Source organism: Taudactylus pleione, unplaced genomic scaffold (genome assembly GCF_031769625.1).
Source record: "Taudactylus pleione unplaced genomic scaffold, aTauple2 ptg000095l, whole genome shotgun sequence".
Taxonomy (NCBI): Eukaryota; Metazoa; Chordata; class Amphibia; order Anura; family Myobatrachidae; genus Taudactylus; species Taudactylus pleione.
This window is the reverse complement of record NW_028284497.1, coordinates 19,176,406-19,193,668: the sequence shown is the minus strand read 5'-3', so window position 1 is coordinate 19,193,668 and position 17,263 is coordinate 19,176,406. Positions and strand designations below refer to the sequence as shown.

Genomic DNA, 17,263 nt, shown 5'->3' with positions numbered 1-17,263 from the left:
ATATTTTGGCGACCATACTTGATCCTAGGTTTAAGTCATACGTTGTGTCTTTCTTTCCGACGGACAGAAATCTGAAGAGATGTAAAGAGCTGTTGTTGAAAAAATTGTCATCTCAATTGGCACGTGACATGGCAGCATCTCCTCCTTCAGTTTCTGCGACTGCCAGGAAAAAACAACATTTTCCTAAGAGACCCACTGCTGGTGATGTAGATCAGACAGCAAAACCTCATGACATCTGGTTGGGTGTGAAAGAACTGCCTACAATTAATGATATGTCTACCATGACTTCGTCTAATACGGTCACCATTCAGAGAATGGTGGACGGTGGATGATTATTTTAGGGATATCATCCAATAGGTATGTCAGACAGTCCATTTCACCACTGGCAGGAAAAAGAGGCAATTTGGATGCCCTTACACAAACTGGCTTTGCTTTACTTAAGTTGCCCACCCTCCAGTGTGTACTCTGAAAGAGATTTCAGCGCAGCCGTAGGTTACTTCCCCAAAATGTGGAAAAGATGATGTTCATCAAAATTAATTACAAATTCCACAAGGAAGACCTTTACCAGCAATTAAGTCAAAAAAATACAGAGGCGCTTATTATGGTTGATTCCAGTGGGGGCAAATTAATATTGTGTGAAGAAGAGGATGTACACACTGATGGGGATGATGATGATGATGACGATTACGACATCTGATCTTACCTATGTTGTAAAGCCAGTTTGTGTATGTAGAAATCATTGCCAGCAATGTCAGCTGCCCATTGGTATCTTGTTTTGTGGGGGTCCAAACAAACCAATCACTTTAGCCACAATTGGCAGTCCCTGTCGTTGAAGTGATTGGTTTGTTAAACTGTGCATGTCCTGTTTATTATATACAGAGCCATAACTAGACTTTTTGGTACCCTGTGCCAGAGAGAGCATTGGCTCCCCCCCCTCTTTTTTTTAAACAAGGACATAAGATAGTGCACCTGAAAAAGGGCTATGGCCTCATGGGGAAGGGCCAGGGAAGAGATAGGGGCAGCCAGGAGATGCTGGGGATAAAAAAGAGAAAGCGGCAAGTAAGAATGATAATAAACAGGAAATTGAACAGCTCCCCCTGCCCTGTGGTGCCCTGTGCCATGGCACTGATTGCACTACCCTAGTTACGGCCCTGATTATATACAACACAAAAAGAAATGTTACAAGTGCACAACTCCAACATTACTATTTATATATAAATAATACATTTTGCAATACAATTTTGCAATAAATAAATAGAGATTTTTAACATAATCATGGCTAAGGTTATGGGCCTACCCACCGCATTCAAGTAACCTCTTTAGGGTAGGTCCCTAACATACTGGGGTTAAAATCTTGAACGCAGGACATCCGCAAACCAGCCCAGCTTAGCCACCACTTTTAGCACTTTTATTGTTTGTTTATTATATAGGTAATATTTTTCACTTTACTTCTAATATATGAAGTAGCTGCTCCTATCTAACACTCTTTTACACTTCACCTTTCTCACTATAGCAATGCCCTGGGGTGCTCATATGCACATCTTCAACATTGGCTAGCACCCCTCCCCACTTGTCCCCTTTTGGGTTTAAGCAGGGATTCTGGCATTTTGACTGCACTTTTTGTGAAAGGCACAACATAGGTAAATCCTACAAATTTATATAGTGTAGTTGCTGTGGTTGGGCTGCTCCAGGGCATCGCATTATAGCACAACATCTATTTACTTATTGCTAAATTTTATTGCAAAATTTATTATTTATATATAATTAGTAATATTGGAATTGTTCACTTATAACTTTTCTTTTTGTGTCTGCAACAATAGTCTCAACAGGTAGCACCTCCCATTTTATATATATATATATATATATATATATATATATATGTATATATTATATATATATATATATATATGTAGATAGATAGATAGATGGATATGGATATATTTATATGTATTCAGGGTGTGCAGTCTAGGGCCCCTTTTCCATGAATAATATTTATAACATAAGGGTCGGTGGGATGGCTCAAGGACAATTCCATCTTGCACCTCTCTTCTTTGCATTATGTGCTGTTTGGGGTATTGCTGCTTGACAGTTTTAATTTAATAGTTTATTAAACTGCCATCCTGTCCGCCACTGCAGTGCCATTCTCTTTCCTATATGTGCCATGTTGGTAATTGAACTGCCACAGCTGCTGAAGTCTTCTAGATGCGGTTGCTGAATTCCGAAAATGTCCAGAAATTTTCATGGCCACAGACAGCATCTCCTGCATGCTCCTTTAATTTAAAAAATATTCTGATACACCAAGTTGATTTAGTGGGCAAAACATGGGTCATATTTTCACCCATGCTCTCCCCTCCTTCCTCATAAATTTGCTTCGGAATCTAAAACTTAAATTAAATTTACTAGGAATCAACCCTTCCTTTCCTGCCTTCAACTACATACATACTCCAACTGCCTCAGGCCTCAGTCTTGAGTAATAAAAAACATTTGTTTCCTGATGTGCTATGTTGGAAGCTGAACTGCCACATGTTAGTGCTGCCCTCTGCTGTTGCTTAGCTTAGTCAGCCAGCCAGCTCGATGCAAACTTTTGGCCTAAACTGGATGAAATCAATATTGTGAGCTGTGAGGTGGTCAAAATTGACTGGAAATGACTGAAAATAATGTTATTGAGGTTAATAACACTGTAGGAACAAAAACAGGCCAAAATTATGTGATTTCAGCTGTTTTTATGATTTTTAGAAAAAATATAGATCCACAACCAAAACACACAAGGGCGGTTTTGGCAAAACCAATCCAGATCCAAAACACAAAGGAGATACAGATCCAAAACCAAAACACATGGGTCGGCGTACATCCCTAATAAAAAAAGATCCACAGGTAGAGCTAATAATTTCATTTGTGATACTAAGGAGATCTGTAAAATGTGCGCTGTTAGGGGTCCACAGATGCAATATATCAGATGGAGCTCCAATCTTATAGCTAGTGAAACACTCTGCTGGTTGCTAAAATGAAGTAAATGTAACCGATCACGCTGCATTGGCCCTGGTTATGCACATTCACTTGTGTACCATTTTGAATACATTATTCATTCATCTGCCAATTACAAAACTCTAGTCCATTGTATGTTTTCCATACTCTGTGCTGGAGCACATGTGTTCTCATTACTGACTGATACATTTTAAAAGATTGATAGGTCTTATGGTTCTGTCAGGACACCTGGAAAACATTTAATTTCATGAGAACTGGAGTTGGGAAACACAGAATTAGATCCTAGTGATTTAATAAACTGCATTTTATAAATAGTGGTTCATGTATGCCTCATTGTGTTCCACTGTATGCAGGGACACTGTCATCAAAGAATCTAATGTATGTAATCAACTTTTTTATTAAAAATTATGGGAGAGATGAACTAAGCCTTAGGGGCCTATTTATCAACGCTAAATGGCCCGTTAACCATATGGAAATGCTAGCTACTGCATATTTAAGGTAACGGGCCATTTATCATCAGGGGTCCTAAAGGACCACCTGATTTTCAGCAAACTCCGAAAACTTAGTTTCGGAGTTTGCCTGCGAGAACAAGCGCCATCTTCAGATGGCGCTTTCTGTTGTAGCCCTGCTCCTTCCTATGGGAAGAAGTACAAGGGATGTGGAGGGATCCCTCCACCGCCTCCTCATTGCCTCCCCGGCGGTTTTGCGCATTCGTGACCTCAGGTCACACAAGACAGGGACAGGTAAGTAATGCTGCCACTCACATAGCCTCTGTGCAGCGGCAATGGTTGCCCATAACTAGTGTCCCCAGTGTTGTAACTATTATCAAATATATTTTCTTAGGGAATGAAAGGTGCAGAAGTGTCAAAGATGATTGAAAGTGGAAATCGGTTGGAGTGCCCGTCCAGATGCCCACCAGAAGTCTATGATCTCATTAAATTGTGCTGGACGTACAAGTAAGTAGAAAGCACCATGCATTGCATAGTGGTAGCAAGTTTATATGTTTCAATGTGAATAAAAATAAAAAACAATATGTAATGCAGCCCTTACATATTGCCGACAAGCACATTGCAGACAATGGGGGAGGTTTATCAAAGCTTGGAGAGAGATAAAGTGGAGAGAAATAAAGTATCAACCAATCAGCTCCTATCTGTAAAATGACAGTTAGAAGTTGATTGGTTGGTGCTTTATCTTTCTTCAAGCGTTGCTAAATCTCCCCCAATGTACTTGTCAGCAGCATAATCCTGGCACCACTACTCAAACTTGTTGAAATGCTAATGAAAGCATGCTTGTTTACAGTTCTGATGCCAACAGCGTTAAAGTGTGAGGTAATGTTGGGAACTTCTGCCGCAAATCATAAGCATGCAGAATATTGCAGAAAGTATGGTGGATGCGTTTGTGTATGTGCCTGGCATATAAATGGGTGCATTTCTGTACAAAAAAAGTGCTGCCTATTTCTTCTGATTCCTTCATTTATATGTGCCACTCTTTATTTTTCCAATAGTGTTCTTTAAAGAGCAGTTTGGTGGCCTCAGTTTAAATGTTAGCACTAAAAAAGGGGACATGCACTTATGTACAGAGCATTTGCTTTTAAATTATGTTTATCTAAACTTTTCAACCTTACATGAATATTTGTTGTACAATAAATTCAATACAATCTGTTTATTTTGTCTTCTATTCTACAGATCTGAAGAGCGTCCTGCTTTTTCCGTTGTTGAGCTTAAACTACGAAACTATTACTATGACATTGCCCAGTAACATTTTATGAGAAAATCCCAGTAAATGGATGCAGCTTGCCCATACACAAATGACAACAAATGTTTTTTAAAAAGGGCTATGTTATGTACAATGTTATTTTATTTACGGACTGCTTATTATACACTTTCTTTGTTTTCAATAATTCTTTCACCAACGTGTGGTATAACGCTGAGTTACTCTGGACTACTTTAAAATGTTGTTACAATTTGTTATGTGGCAAACCGATTGGTCATTTACTACTAATAGTTTTGCTGGTAGTGCAGAGTGTTTATCTAATGTTTTATTTTTATGACATTATGACAGGTCAAAAATAAAAAAATGTCTTATGTACGCGTCTTAAGGGGGAATACTAACAAGCACAAAGCGATCATTAAAAGAGAAAGATTTATTTAATTTTATTTACAGGGTAGTATACAGGCCTATGTGCTTGGAAACAAAGCTTGAAAACCTAACATCAGTTCACTGGGGTAAGCACCAAAAAGACAAACAGAGATTTCAAAGTACTTCAGTCTAGGTGCCAGAATATATCTATTATACAATATGTGATTATTACACGTAACAGTGGATGGCAGTAACAGTATATGTAGAGTTCTAACTCACTCAAGGCCAAAGTCCACCAACAAAATATTCAGCTATTTCATAATAGTGAAGAATAGAAACATACTGTAATAGTTACATCAAGTCTTGCAAAATTATGGTGAAAGCTTTTAATTATACAGTATATACATATATTTATATACAGGGTGTCCATAATTAAACTTCCCCTATTCAGAGCCATTTGTACCGATGTGTCCTCATACACTTACAGTCTATAAGCCTTACGGTTGCTAGATGCTCGGTATGACTGAGGTGCTCCGATAAGAGTAGTGTACCGTAATTTTCTTTAATTTTTGTGCCTTATTCGCATTGCAAATGCAGCAAAATAAAACACTCACAGGGGGGAATTTAATTAGCCGTGATAATGTGATAACTTAACATGCAGTAAGTTATCGTTACCGCACCCTCCGCGGGCTGTTTTAGCTTATCGCGGCTATGCGCTTATGCGTTTTTCGCTCAATCCTATTGTAAAAGATACAAAACGTCATTCTCGTGATCATTTTTCGTGGTGGTACCCACGAGAAGTATAGATAGAAATGGGAAAATTTGCCTGTACCCCCCCAAAAAAAACCTGATATAGGATAACATTAGTAGCCCCAATAAAAGTATTTTGATTTCTTAAAATGTGTCAAGTGGCTGTTATATGCATATTTCTAAAACAGTGACATAATAATAGGAAGCCAGAGCTTTTTGGCAAAAAAAAGTTCTTTTTAATTTAGGGCTACATAAAAATGCCTATAAATATATATTTGTGTCATTTAAAAACACTTTAAAAAAAAAATTCAAAATATGCCGCTAACACCCACATACAATCTTAAAAACACCTGTCCCACTAATATGACACCCCCATATACCTGTCCAGCATCAAGTAACCCATTTTCCTGCACTTTTTACTTGTTCGCCCCAAAAATTACATGTCATTATTGGCCAAATTGCTAATTAGAATTTTTTTTGCCTAATTAATCATTAAACAGGATGGTCTCATTGGTCCTGAACCAAGGCCCTGATTCAGAGCCGCTCGCTCTGACCAGAGCGCTCGCTCTGAATCAGGGCCCTCCTCCATTAAAATGGAGCGTCCTCCTGGACGCTCGTATAGCTGTGGGTGACCACCCACAGCATATACGAGCATCCAAAAAGATGGTCGCGATGGTCTTGACCATCGCGACCATCGGACTTGCGACGGAAACCCTGCGGTAGGGTTTCCCAGCCACAAGTCCTGGAGTGATTTTGGCTCTATCAGAGCCAAGATCACTCCCACTGACATCACTAGTGATGTCAGTGGGGCTGGCTTCAGATGGTAGGCGTTCCCATGGGCACGCCTCCGTCTAGCTGCCACGCCCACCAAAGGGGGCGTGCTGTCAGTCACCATCGACAGCACGCCCCCTTTGGTGCGAGACCGGGTCATGCGCATGCGCACAACGGAGCTGCCTCCGTCGTGCGCATGCGCAGTGGGGACCATCGACCCACTTGCGAGCGTACTGCTGCTTGCGCGTGGGTCTGAATGACCCCCCAAGTCCCAACTTTTTAGCCAAAAATAGAGGTTTTGCACAGCTCTTCACCTACTCAGGAGGTGGTGAAAACATTTCACGGCAAATGGTATGGAGAATTCGCACGTGTAAAAAGTCGCGGCTAATAGGATTGCGCGATAAGTACAAATTTGCACGAGAAGCCGAATTTCATGGAAAAGCCAAGGACACTGGGCTGTGACTTCAACTGCACAGGAATTGGCTTTACACACGTACTAAGTCGCAGATGAAGCACAACAGAACTCAGCGTAAGGAAAAACTAGTTCCGCGCGCATCAGAGACCATTTTACACAGAATCAGATTCAGGTGCACCATGATAAGTAAATGTTGCACATAAAATTGATCAGTGCAAGCTAGAAATTGAGTTTTGTCGCTCCCAACTGTTTTATTTATGCAAATAAGATGCACATTATGGTTTCTGGCTTGCCAAGGGGGGCTATTTGTCGCAACTTAAGCCACATTGTAAAATGATACATCTGTAGCTCAATCTAACAACCAGAATGTCACCAAATTTGGTAGGGATACTATTAAGGACATAGGAAGCAGAATTCCACAGAAACAATTATGCAAAAACTCAACGATAGGGGGAATATGGTGCTGTACAATGGGAGAACAGTGTGATGATGGACAGACAAATGAATAACAAGACTAAACTGTAATGAACGACTGATAGACAAATGGGCTTCCTGGTGCTTGGAGGGTACAAGTGTAAAACATATTTAAAAAAATTATATAGGCACACACCAGCAGATGACTCAAACTATGAACTGCCCAGTTACTTACCCAGTGGTGTTGGTTTATTGCTAAATAACAGGTGCAGCTGTACTCACTGTTACATGTTCACTGGTGATAAAAAGAAGCTTGAGCGGAACAGGGTCCTGTACAGCTCACCAGCTGGTGAGTGTATCCTGCTTTCAGGTAGTAGTGCAGAAATACTGGAACAGTTTTATATCAGGTAATAATCAGGTCTCTCTGGAATACATCTATACTGTATTAGCTAGTTTATCCAGGACAGAACATAGGGCCTGATTCAGAGCCGGACGCTATTTGCGGTCGTTCATCCAGATAATAGGGGTGGCTATTCAAATGAACCATTCGCTCTTTGCGGTCTGTTCACGCCTCTATGTCTGAACAAGCGAACAAAACTTGCGGTCGTTTTTTGAAAATATACACCCCCTGGCCACTCGCATCCTACGTCATGTCCACTATTTATTAGATTAATCGAGCACATCGACCAGCGTATGAACTGCTCGCTATTCTTGTGGTTGGTTTTTGCTACCACAATCTTGCGAGCAGTTGTGGCTATAAAATAACCCAGCGACGTGGTCAATGACGCTGCTGTATTAATTATGCACACAATTAAAACACCCGTTTTGACCTTTAAGCACGCCTGCGTTCGGATCTCCACTCCCCGTTTTCAAGCACCTTCCCTTGTTACCACCCACATACGCCTCATTCTGTCACTCAAAATAGCAGGCATTCGCTATTTAGCGAACAAACGATTTTTGGCCGCACTGACTGGTTCGACTGGTTTTACACTGAATTGTGATTTCTATGTCCTATTTAATTTCCCTTACAAATTTGGTGACATTCTGGTCACTAGATTGAGCTACATACGGCTTCAAATAGAAGAAGTCTAATTATGGCCGCCCTTTAAGTTTATATGTATACGTTGTGTGGCGAGGGTCCCAACAGGCGTTTGTGGCTTTAATTGAACAACACAACAGTTCCACCAGTCCGGTTAAATTCACATATTCTACTGATTTGTACAAGGTAAATTTTTTGGACGTCACCATAACTAAAAGAGATGGACGTTTAGTGCCCTCATTGTTTTGTAAGCCCACCGATAGGAATAATATTTTGTTGGCGAGTAGTGCTCATCCTGTCCCACTGAAAAACGCGTTGCCTTTTTCACAATTCTTGAGAGCTTTAAGAATATCATCTGACAGGGCTGAAGCACTGCAACAGTTAGATACCATGTATGATAAATTCATTCAAAGAGGATACCATAAAATTAATTTAGATCGTGCAAAAGAAAAGGCATTAGCTGTTCCTATGGATAAATTGCTGATTCGAGACAATAGTAAGAAGGATCGCAGTGTCGATAGACACCTGTGGATCAATAAATACAATCATGCCAGTACTGTTATTAACAAACAAGCAAAATCTTTATGGCCTATATTAACATCAGATAACGATCTTAAAACATTATACAACAAAAAATTAATGTCTTGTTATCGGAGAGGTAAGAATCTGAGGGACCATTTGGTGCGAAACGATGTGTCTTTATTGGGTAAATCTCAGCTAAATAAATCCTTTATGGGTGTCCCGAAAGTAGGCTGTTATAGATGTCCCAATTGTATTATGTGTCGCTCCCTTCAAACAGGATAGTTTTTTTTCCATCCATATTTGGGCACTAAGTATAATATAAGACATCATTTGACATGTTCAACTAAATTTATAGTTTATGTCATAACGTGCCCTTGCTCTAAGATGTATGTGGGCAAGACCGAGTGTACTTTAAAGGAGAGAATGGCCCAACAATGATCTGCTATTCGGGCAGCTCTTGCTTCAGGTTCCAGCGAGCAGCCAGTGGCAAGACACTTCGCCATGGCATCACATAATCTTTCAACACTTCGCTATAAAATCATTGACCACGTTCCCCCTCTCGTTAGAGGTGGGGACCGTGGGCGCAAATTACTTCAGTGTGAGTCTTAATGGATTATGAGGTTAGACACACTTTCCCCCCGAGGCTTAAATGAAACTCTGGGGCTCCAGTGTTTTGTTTGATTATTCAATTTTTTATTATGCAGGTTGGTTGTTATGCATATGTTTATATTCTGATTACGCTTGGCTATTTGTAAGTAATGTAGGTGTCAACTCCTTGCGATTTATGTAATATTCATGTATCTGTCTGATATGTTATGACCATTATAGCGTTTAGCACGTTGTGGTGTGTGCAGTATAGTGATTGCGACATTTTATGGTCGTGCATAATAGATTTGTGCTTATTTGAGTTGAAATTTGTATGTTCAGTTATTTATCTGTTCACGATGTTCGTAATAGCTAAAACTCATATTATATTGTCCACAGCCGTATTATTACATTCTATCTGTTCGCTACACATTGTGTTTATTACGCTGATTAGTTTGATCTAGAGGCCAGTGAGCACGATAGACTGTTTTTAATTATATGTCATGTGTTTTTGGTCACATTGTATTTGTGTTATTTGGTAACCATGGTGATTACCATGGTAGCCGTTGAATGGGAGGATGTGACGTCACTACTGGCTCTGTGGACTTCCGGGTTGGAGCCAGGAAGTGATGTCGCGGTGCAGCATGGTATCTAACTGCTCTATATATGTTTGGTAAGTGTAACATGTTTGTATGTATTTTATGCTTGAAAAAAGCGCTAATAAAAGGCGCTGAAACGTTGCAGACAGCATCTTGTCACATTTGGTCATTTTTTACACGAAGTGCCGCCTTCTGGAGATTATGTTCAGTTCGTCCTGTTTGGCAGCGACTGACTGTGGAGGGCACCCAGCCCAGTACATTGTGGAACCCGTGAGTGCCAGTGATCTGGACTTACTTATATATATATATATATATATATATATATATATATACATATGTATATATATATATATATATATATATATATGAGAAGACTGACTTGCAGAACAAAAATCAGTATAGCTTCCAAAATCATTTGAGTTTCAGAAATCACTGCAGAACAAAGGGGGTGATTCAGCTGCGAATGGAATGGATATACTATCGCAGCTGCTAACATGTTAGCAGCTGCGATAGCTGTAGAATGGTAATGCAGTAGGAGGAGTTACGTAAATCCCCGATCATGGGTTCACACAAGCCAGCTCACAAAGAGGAGTAAAAGAGGCCAGGAAATCTCTGTCAGTCGAGGGAGATCCTAGCCTCTCCATTCACCCCTAATGGCAGCAGCATGCCTCTGTTTTGGGAAATGGAGGATGTTGCCGCCTGATCTCCGACCAAAAAGGGCAGCAGACTGTCAATCACTGACAGTCTGCTGCCGGACTGCAGTACGTATGTACATATGTGCAGTACGAGTCAGGCGCATGTACAGATTCCCAATAATCAGAAATCTGCGTGATCCCTATGACTGTGTCCGCAGCTGAATCACCCCCTTAAATCACTCTGCAGACCAACATTGCAGACCATGTCTAGCAGAGCTGCCTGCAGGAGGGGAATGCTGAGACTGGAGTCCCATTCCCAGACAGAAGGGGGCCCGTCGAGGTGGCACTGTGTGGCTGCGATCAATCTCCCGTGCTGCTTATAATCTCCATATGCTAAGCTTTGCCAGGATTGATTATGGTGTCTGCCACAGCCTGAATGTATTCAGTGGAATGTATCGAGTGCTGAGCTGTTCATTAGCCTGCCAGAATGTGACAGTGTGTGCATGAATCCAGCCCTTCAGGCCCAGAACCTGTGTAATTTAAGAATGTCTCAGTTTTATGGGATTGTGTGACAGTGTGTGGCTCTGACACAGTTCAAACCTAGGCAAAAACCTAATCCTGGTCGAACTACACCACCATGCCAAATATGATAGAGATAGGTACAATACTCTGGCCGTGCATAAAGGACAAACAGACAGACACACACACACACACTTTGTCGCTTATTACGAGGGTTGATTGAAAATTATTCAGAATCAGATGACTACACAGGATCTGAACATTTTCCTTTTTCAAAATAGCATCCTCTACATTCAATACATTTTTTGAAGCGTTTCAACAATGGTTCAAAGAGGTGCAGTAGACTGTTTTGTGACATCACTTTTAGTGTTGCAGCTATGGCATTTTTCACTTCATCATCTGTTGAGAACTTCTTTCCACGCAGTTGTTTTTTCAGGGTTGGGAATGCCCAGAAATCAGAGGGCGCTAAGTCTGAGCTATATGGAGGGTGTTACATTGTTGTCCCGTTAATTTCAGTCAGTGCTGCCAATGCAATAGAAGCAACCGCTAGTCGGTGCATTGTCTTTGAGCAAAAACCACTGTTTCTTCAGCAAATGTGGTCTTTTTTTTCCTCTTGGCTACACGCAAATGGGTTTTTAGGACGTTTGAATAGTAGAAACCATTAATTATCTGTCCACGGGGAACCCAGTGCTGTAGGATCATACCATGCACATGAAAGAGCAGCAGAAGCATTACTTTACGCGCTGAAGGAATCACACAGAATTTTTTGGGCGGAAGTGAATTTGATGTTTCCATACACTGGACTGTTGAATGGATTTCAGATCATAATGACTCACACGTCACAAACGATGTCAGGAAATCAGGTATCTTCTCCGACATTCGAACGGTGTTCTCGCACGATTCAACTCATCGTTGCATTTGCTCTTCTGTGAGATTTCTGGGTACCCACCTGGCACTCACGCAATGCATTTTCAGTTCCTTTGTCACAATATGCTGAACCTGTTCGAATGAGATGCCAAGTGAAGCTGAAAGTTTGGGTAAAGTTGCTTTCTGTCATTTTGCAACATTCCTGCAGCTTTGCCAATGCTGACATCTGTAAACGCGGTGGATGGTCTCTCAGAATGCGCTTTGTCAGTCACTTGCGTATTACCCTCTTTGATGTTCTTCCCTAATCGAAATACTGCAACACGGCTAATTGTTTTTCCATAGTATGCTTGCCGTAACATTTCATGAGTTTCATGTCTGCTTTTTCCACGTTTAACACAAAATTCAATCACACATCACTGATGTAATCTCACAGACACGTCTTCCTCATCCGCCATGATAAAATATACAAAGATCTTCCACTCGCTGTGACCAAAGAAGACTACGGCAGTCCAACCGCAGGTTCAGACACATCGATGTATGAGCTTCACAATAACCAGCATAGTGTTGCCACGCCAACGGCTACCTAGAGAGGCAGTCTCATTACTTTTCAATCAGCCCTCGTATATACTAGCTGGATATCCGGCGTTGCCCCAGTTGAAAACTGCGCCCTGCAGCTTTTATTTGTTTACATAGTCCTTGCCTATAACCCCATTCCATTGATACTGAAAAGACCCCATGCAAACATGCATGCAAACAGTGGAGTAACTACCTTGTGTGCAAGGGGTGCAGCTGCTATGGTGCCCAAGCTACCTCTGTGGCCCCAGTTATGCTTACAAGGTGGGCTGGTTCAGTCAGGGCCGCTAAGGTGGGGCCTGGGTGGCAGCAGTGTTGATTTGGTGTTGGCCCGCCAGCTGATTAGGCAGACATGGAGAGACAGCACCGCCAGTCGCGAGGTAATTATAGCTGGCAGATCGGCAGCCAATCAGCAGTGACAGCTCATGATTGGTTGCCAGTCTGTGAGCTCACAGACTGGCTCGCGACAGGTGCCAGATTCAATTTGCGCTGGCGCTGTCTTTCCATGTCTGCCGCTGCCTGCCACTTTGCCAACTAATTAGCTGGCGGTCCAGCCCAAAATTCACACCTGCTGGCTGATGATGGCACACAGGGAGATGCAAGAGGCTGCTGGAGGGACATGGGGAGGCTTTTTGGGGGGGCATAATGTTACCGTGTGACATAATGTTATAAGGGGCATTACTGTGTGGCATAATGTGTAAGAGGCACTACTATTGTGTGGAATAACTTGCTATATGGGCCACTACTACTATGTGGCATATTCTGTAAAGGGCATTACTGTGTGATGTAAGGGGCATTACTGTGTGGCATAATGAATAAAGGACACTACTACTGTGTGGCATAATGTGTATAACTGGTACTACTGTGTAGCATAACCTGAATGGGCTATGTGTAGCATAACATGAATGGGCTCTATGTGGTGGCAAATGTAAGGTTTTTTTTACCTCTGGGGGGGACCTTTTAAGATCTTGCTAAGTGGCCCCCACAATTCTAAGGCAGACTAATATACTGTATATGGTCACTTTAATAAGGACTAACTCTGGATTTATTAAGAACTTGCAAGAGTCAAAGTTTGACACATGCTCAGACTGTGAGGTTAAAAGTATACTTTTGTAGCTTTCACATAGTTATTGGCAGACTGCCATTTTCCATTTGAGCCAGCCCCGGAATCTGTATAATTTTTAGGGATTGTATGACAGTGTGTGGCCCTGACAAAGTTCAAATCTAGGCAATAACCTAATCCTGATCAAACTACACCACCCTGGCAAATTTGGTGGAGGTAGGGTCCAATATTCTGGTTGTGCATAAAGGACAAACAGACAAACAGACACACTTTCTCGCTTACTAGATATACAGTATATATATATTAGAGATGAGCGGATTCGGTTCCCTGAGAACCGGACCCACCCGAACTTCGGGGATCCGAGGCAGATACAAGTCGGCTCTGGTTTTCCCGCCTGACTCGGATCTGAAAACGAGGCAAAATGTCATTATCCCGCTGTTGGATTCAAGCGGGTTTTAGATTCTATGAAGGTCCCGTGATTTGCCGCCATTTTTCATTCCGGCTGTGGAGAGTGAAGAGAGGGGGAGCTGGGAGCTGTGCTGAGCTGTTGATATATTGTCAATACTTAATACTTGTTACTGGCTGGCTGTTGTCTATAGAGGGGCTGGCTGGCTGTTGTCATGTCCATAGGGGCTGGCTGGCTGTCGTTGTCCTGTCCATATGGGCTGGCTGGCTGTCGTTGTCCTGTCCATAGGGGCTGGCTGTTGTACTTGTCCTGTCCATAGGGGCTGGCTGGCTGTAGTGCTGTGTTGTCCTGGGGGTGCTCTGTCCTTCAGAGGTGCTCTTCACCCACCCCAAATGTGTGAAAAAAATAAAGAAATGAGTGTTAGCCACACTTGTCATCAGTGCAGGCAGGGGTGCTGTGCTGCTGTCAAGGGGCTGCTGCATTTTTTCATGGGTTCTGTGCTGTTGTTATATTGTCAATACTTAATACTTGTTACTGGCTGGCTGTCGTTGTCCTGTCCATAGGGGCTGACTGTTGTACTTGTCCTGTACATAGGGGGCGGGCTGGATGTAGTGCTGTGTTGTCCTGGGGGTGCTCTGTCCTTCAGGGGTGCTCTTCACCCACCCCAACTGTGTGAAAAAAAAAAATTGGTGTTAGCCACACTTGTCATCAGTGCAGGCAGGGATGCTGTGCTGCTGTCAAGGGGCTGCTGCATCTTTTCAGGGGTTCACCCCAGTGTTAAAAAAAAAAAAAAAAAATTCTGTGCATGTGTGCGTGTCAGCCACGCCTGGCTGTCACTGTCATCAGCGTAACTGCGCAGGGGTGCTGTCCTGTCTGTCGAGGGGCTGCTGCCCAAAATAATAAATAAACTATTTTTTGTGTGCGTGTCAGCCACACCTGGCTGTCACTGTCATCAGCATAGGTGTGTAGGGGTGCTGTCCTGCTGTCTGTTGAGGGGCTGCTGCCCAAAAAATAAACAATTTTTTCGTGTGTGTGTCAGCCTCACCTGGCTGTCACTGTCATCGGCGTAGCTACACAGGGGTGCTGTGCTCCTGTCTGTCGAGGGGCTGCTGCCCAAAATAATAAAAAAAATTGTGTGCATGTTAGCCACACCTGTCATAGGCATAGGTGCGCAGGGTTGCTGTGCTCCTGTCTGTTGAGGGGCTGCTGCCCAAAATAATAAAAATAAAACCAACAATTTTTTTTGTGCATGGTTGTGTGCGTAGTGAGTATGGAGGACAGTCACATGACCAGAGAGCAGGATCCACATACCAGTCTTGTAGCTGCCGGCAGTAGTCATGATGATGATGCAAGGCCATCAATGTCATCTATGAAGGCCGATGTACCAGGGCTTAAGTCAGGCGAAAAAGTCAGACTGAAAAAATCAACTTTTACCCTGTTAAAGCAAAAAAAAATTAAAGCTAAGTCAGCTTTAGAGAAACAAAAAATTGGCAATATGCCATTCACTACACGAAGTGGCAAGGAAAGGATAAGGCATTGGCCTGTATTTATGACTGGAGGTTCTAGTGATGATTTAAGCCCCTCTGCTTGTAGGAGTTGTACAAAAAAATTGTTAAGACCAGTAAGACACTGGAACCAACTGTGTGCTCTGAAAAAACACAAATCCCCAAGGAGAGTCCAAGTGTGTCTGCTGCTGCCATGTGTGAGCCTGACCTTTCTATTAATACTGTACTTGATCCTCCTTCCACCATTTGTGTGCCTACTTCTGATGTAGAAATCGAGGATGCTTCTGTGGAATTGCACAAGTAGGATGAGGAGGATATTTATGTAGTTGGCGATAACAACAATGATGTTGATGATGATGAGGATGTTGATAGGGTGGATGTTTGTGTAAAAACTGTAAATCAGGCAACAGTTGTTGTTGCCCATGGTGGGAAAAATCCCATTATTGCCATGCCTGGGCAAAGGACCAAAAAATCCACTTCTCATGTGTGGAATTATTTTCACCCAAATCCGGACAACCATTGTCAAGCCATTTGTAATCATTGCCAAGTAACATGGAGTATAGGTAAGGACTTTAACCATCTTGGAACCTCCTCCCTGTTACGTCACTTGCAGCGCATTCATCAAATTGGAAAGGGTATTTCAAATTCTAAAACTTTCCGGACAAAAAAATGAAAAACAATTAGTCCAGTGTCACCTAGCTACTCCCTTCTATCTGAATCCAAGTGCCTGCAATCTCCACCACCAACACCTGCATCATCATCAACATCCTCATTCATGATTGTAAGTAGTCCTGCATCCAATTTCATAAGCATGAATGACTACTCTCCTATCCGTGATTCCTCCAAAGGATCCTTGAGTGCTATGCCTGTTGCTGCTGCTGGGGGTGGATCTTCATCCCAGAAAGGGACCAAAAAAAACTACTACTAGTAGTAATTTAAAAAAACAATTGACTATTAAACAGTTCTTTGACAGAGGAAGTAAGTATAACACCTGTCACCCAGTTTCACAGCGGATCACTGATGCCATGACAGCTGTGCCAGTATTAGATGGTGAAATAATAAAAATGAGGTTGATAGTGTGGAGGAAGTGCAAAAGGAGGATGAGGGGGAAATTTGTGTCCTATCTGACGCTAATGTGGATGTTGATGATGAGGATGTGGTTTGCATAAATCAGCCACTATAGGCAGCAGTTCTTGCTAATGATAAAAAGAAAGCCAGAAAAGCAACGTCTTGGGTGTGGAATTATTTTAATCTAAATTCTGACAACATTTGTGAAGGCATCTGTTCCATTTGTAAAGCCAATGTTAGCAGAGGAAGGGACGTTAACCACCTAGGTACCTCCTCCCTGTTACGTCATTTGCAGCGAGTTCATGCAATTTGTTTAACATAATTATAATTTGTAAATTAATAACAAGCAGTTCAGTATCAGCTACCAGCAGTTTGGACCAGCACATGCAATCTCCACCAGCAACAACCTCATCATCAACCTCTTCTTTAATAATTTACTTTAGACCTTCCAAAAAATGTTTTTTGGGG

General features: G+C 42.0%; 1 protein-coding gene across 1 annotated transcript in view; it reads left to right on the top strand.

The window, feature by feature from the left end:
• Positions 1–4,814, top strand: part of SYK (spleen associated tyrosine kinase) — a 67,874-nt gene extending 63,060 nt beyond the window's left edge. The window contains exons 12-13 of the mRNA XM_088470255.1: positions 3,829–3,941; positions 4,671–4,814. Of these exons, the coding sequence (XP_088326381.1) occupies positions 3,829–3,941; positions 4,671–4,743 (186 nt within the window). The 3' untranslated portion in view covers positions 4,744–4,814. The remainder of the gene's footprint in view (positions 1–3,828; positions 3,942–4,670) is intronic.
• Positions 4,815–17,263: the final 12,449 nt, after the last annotated feature.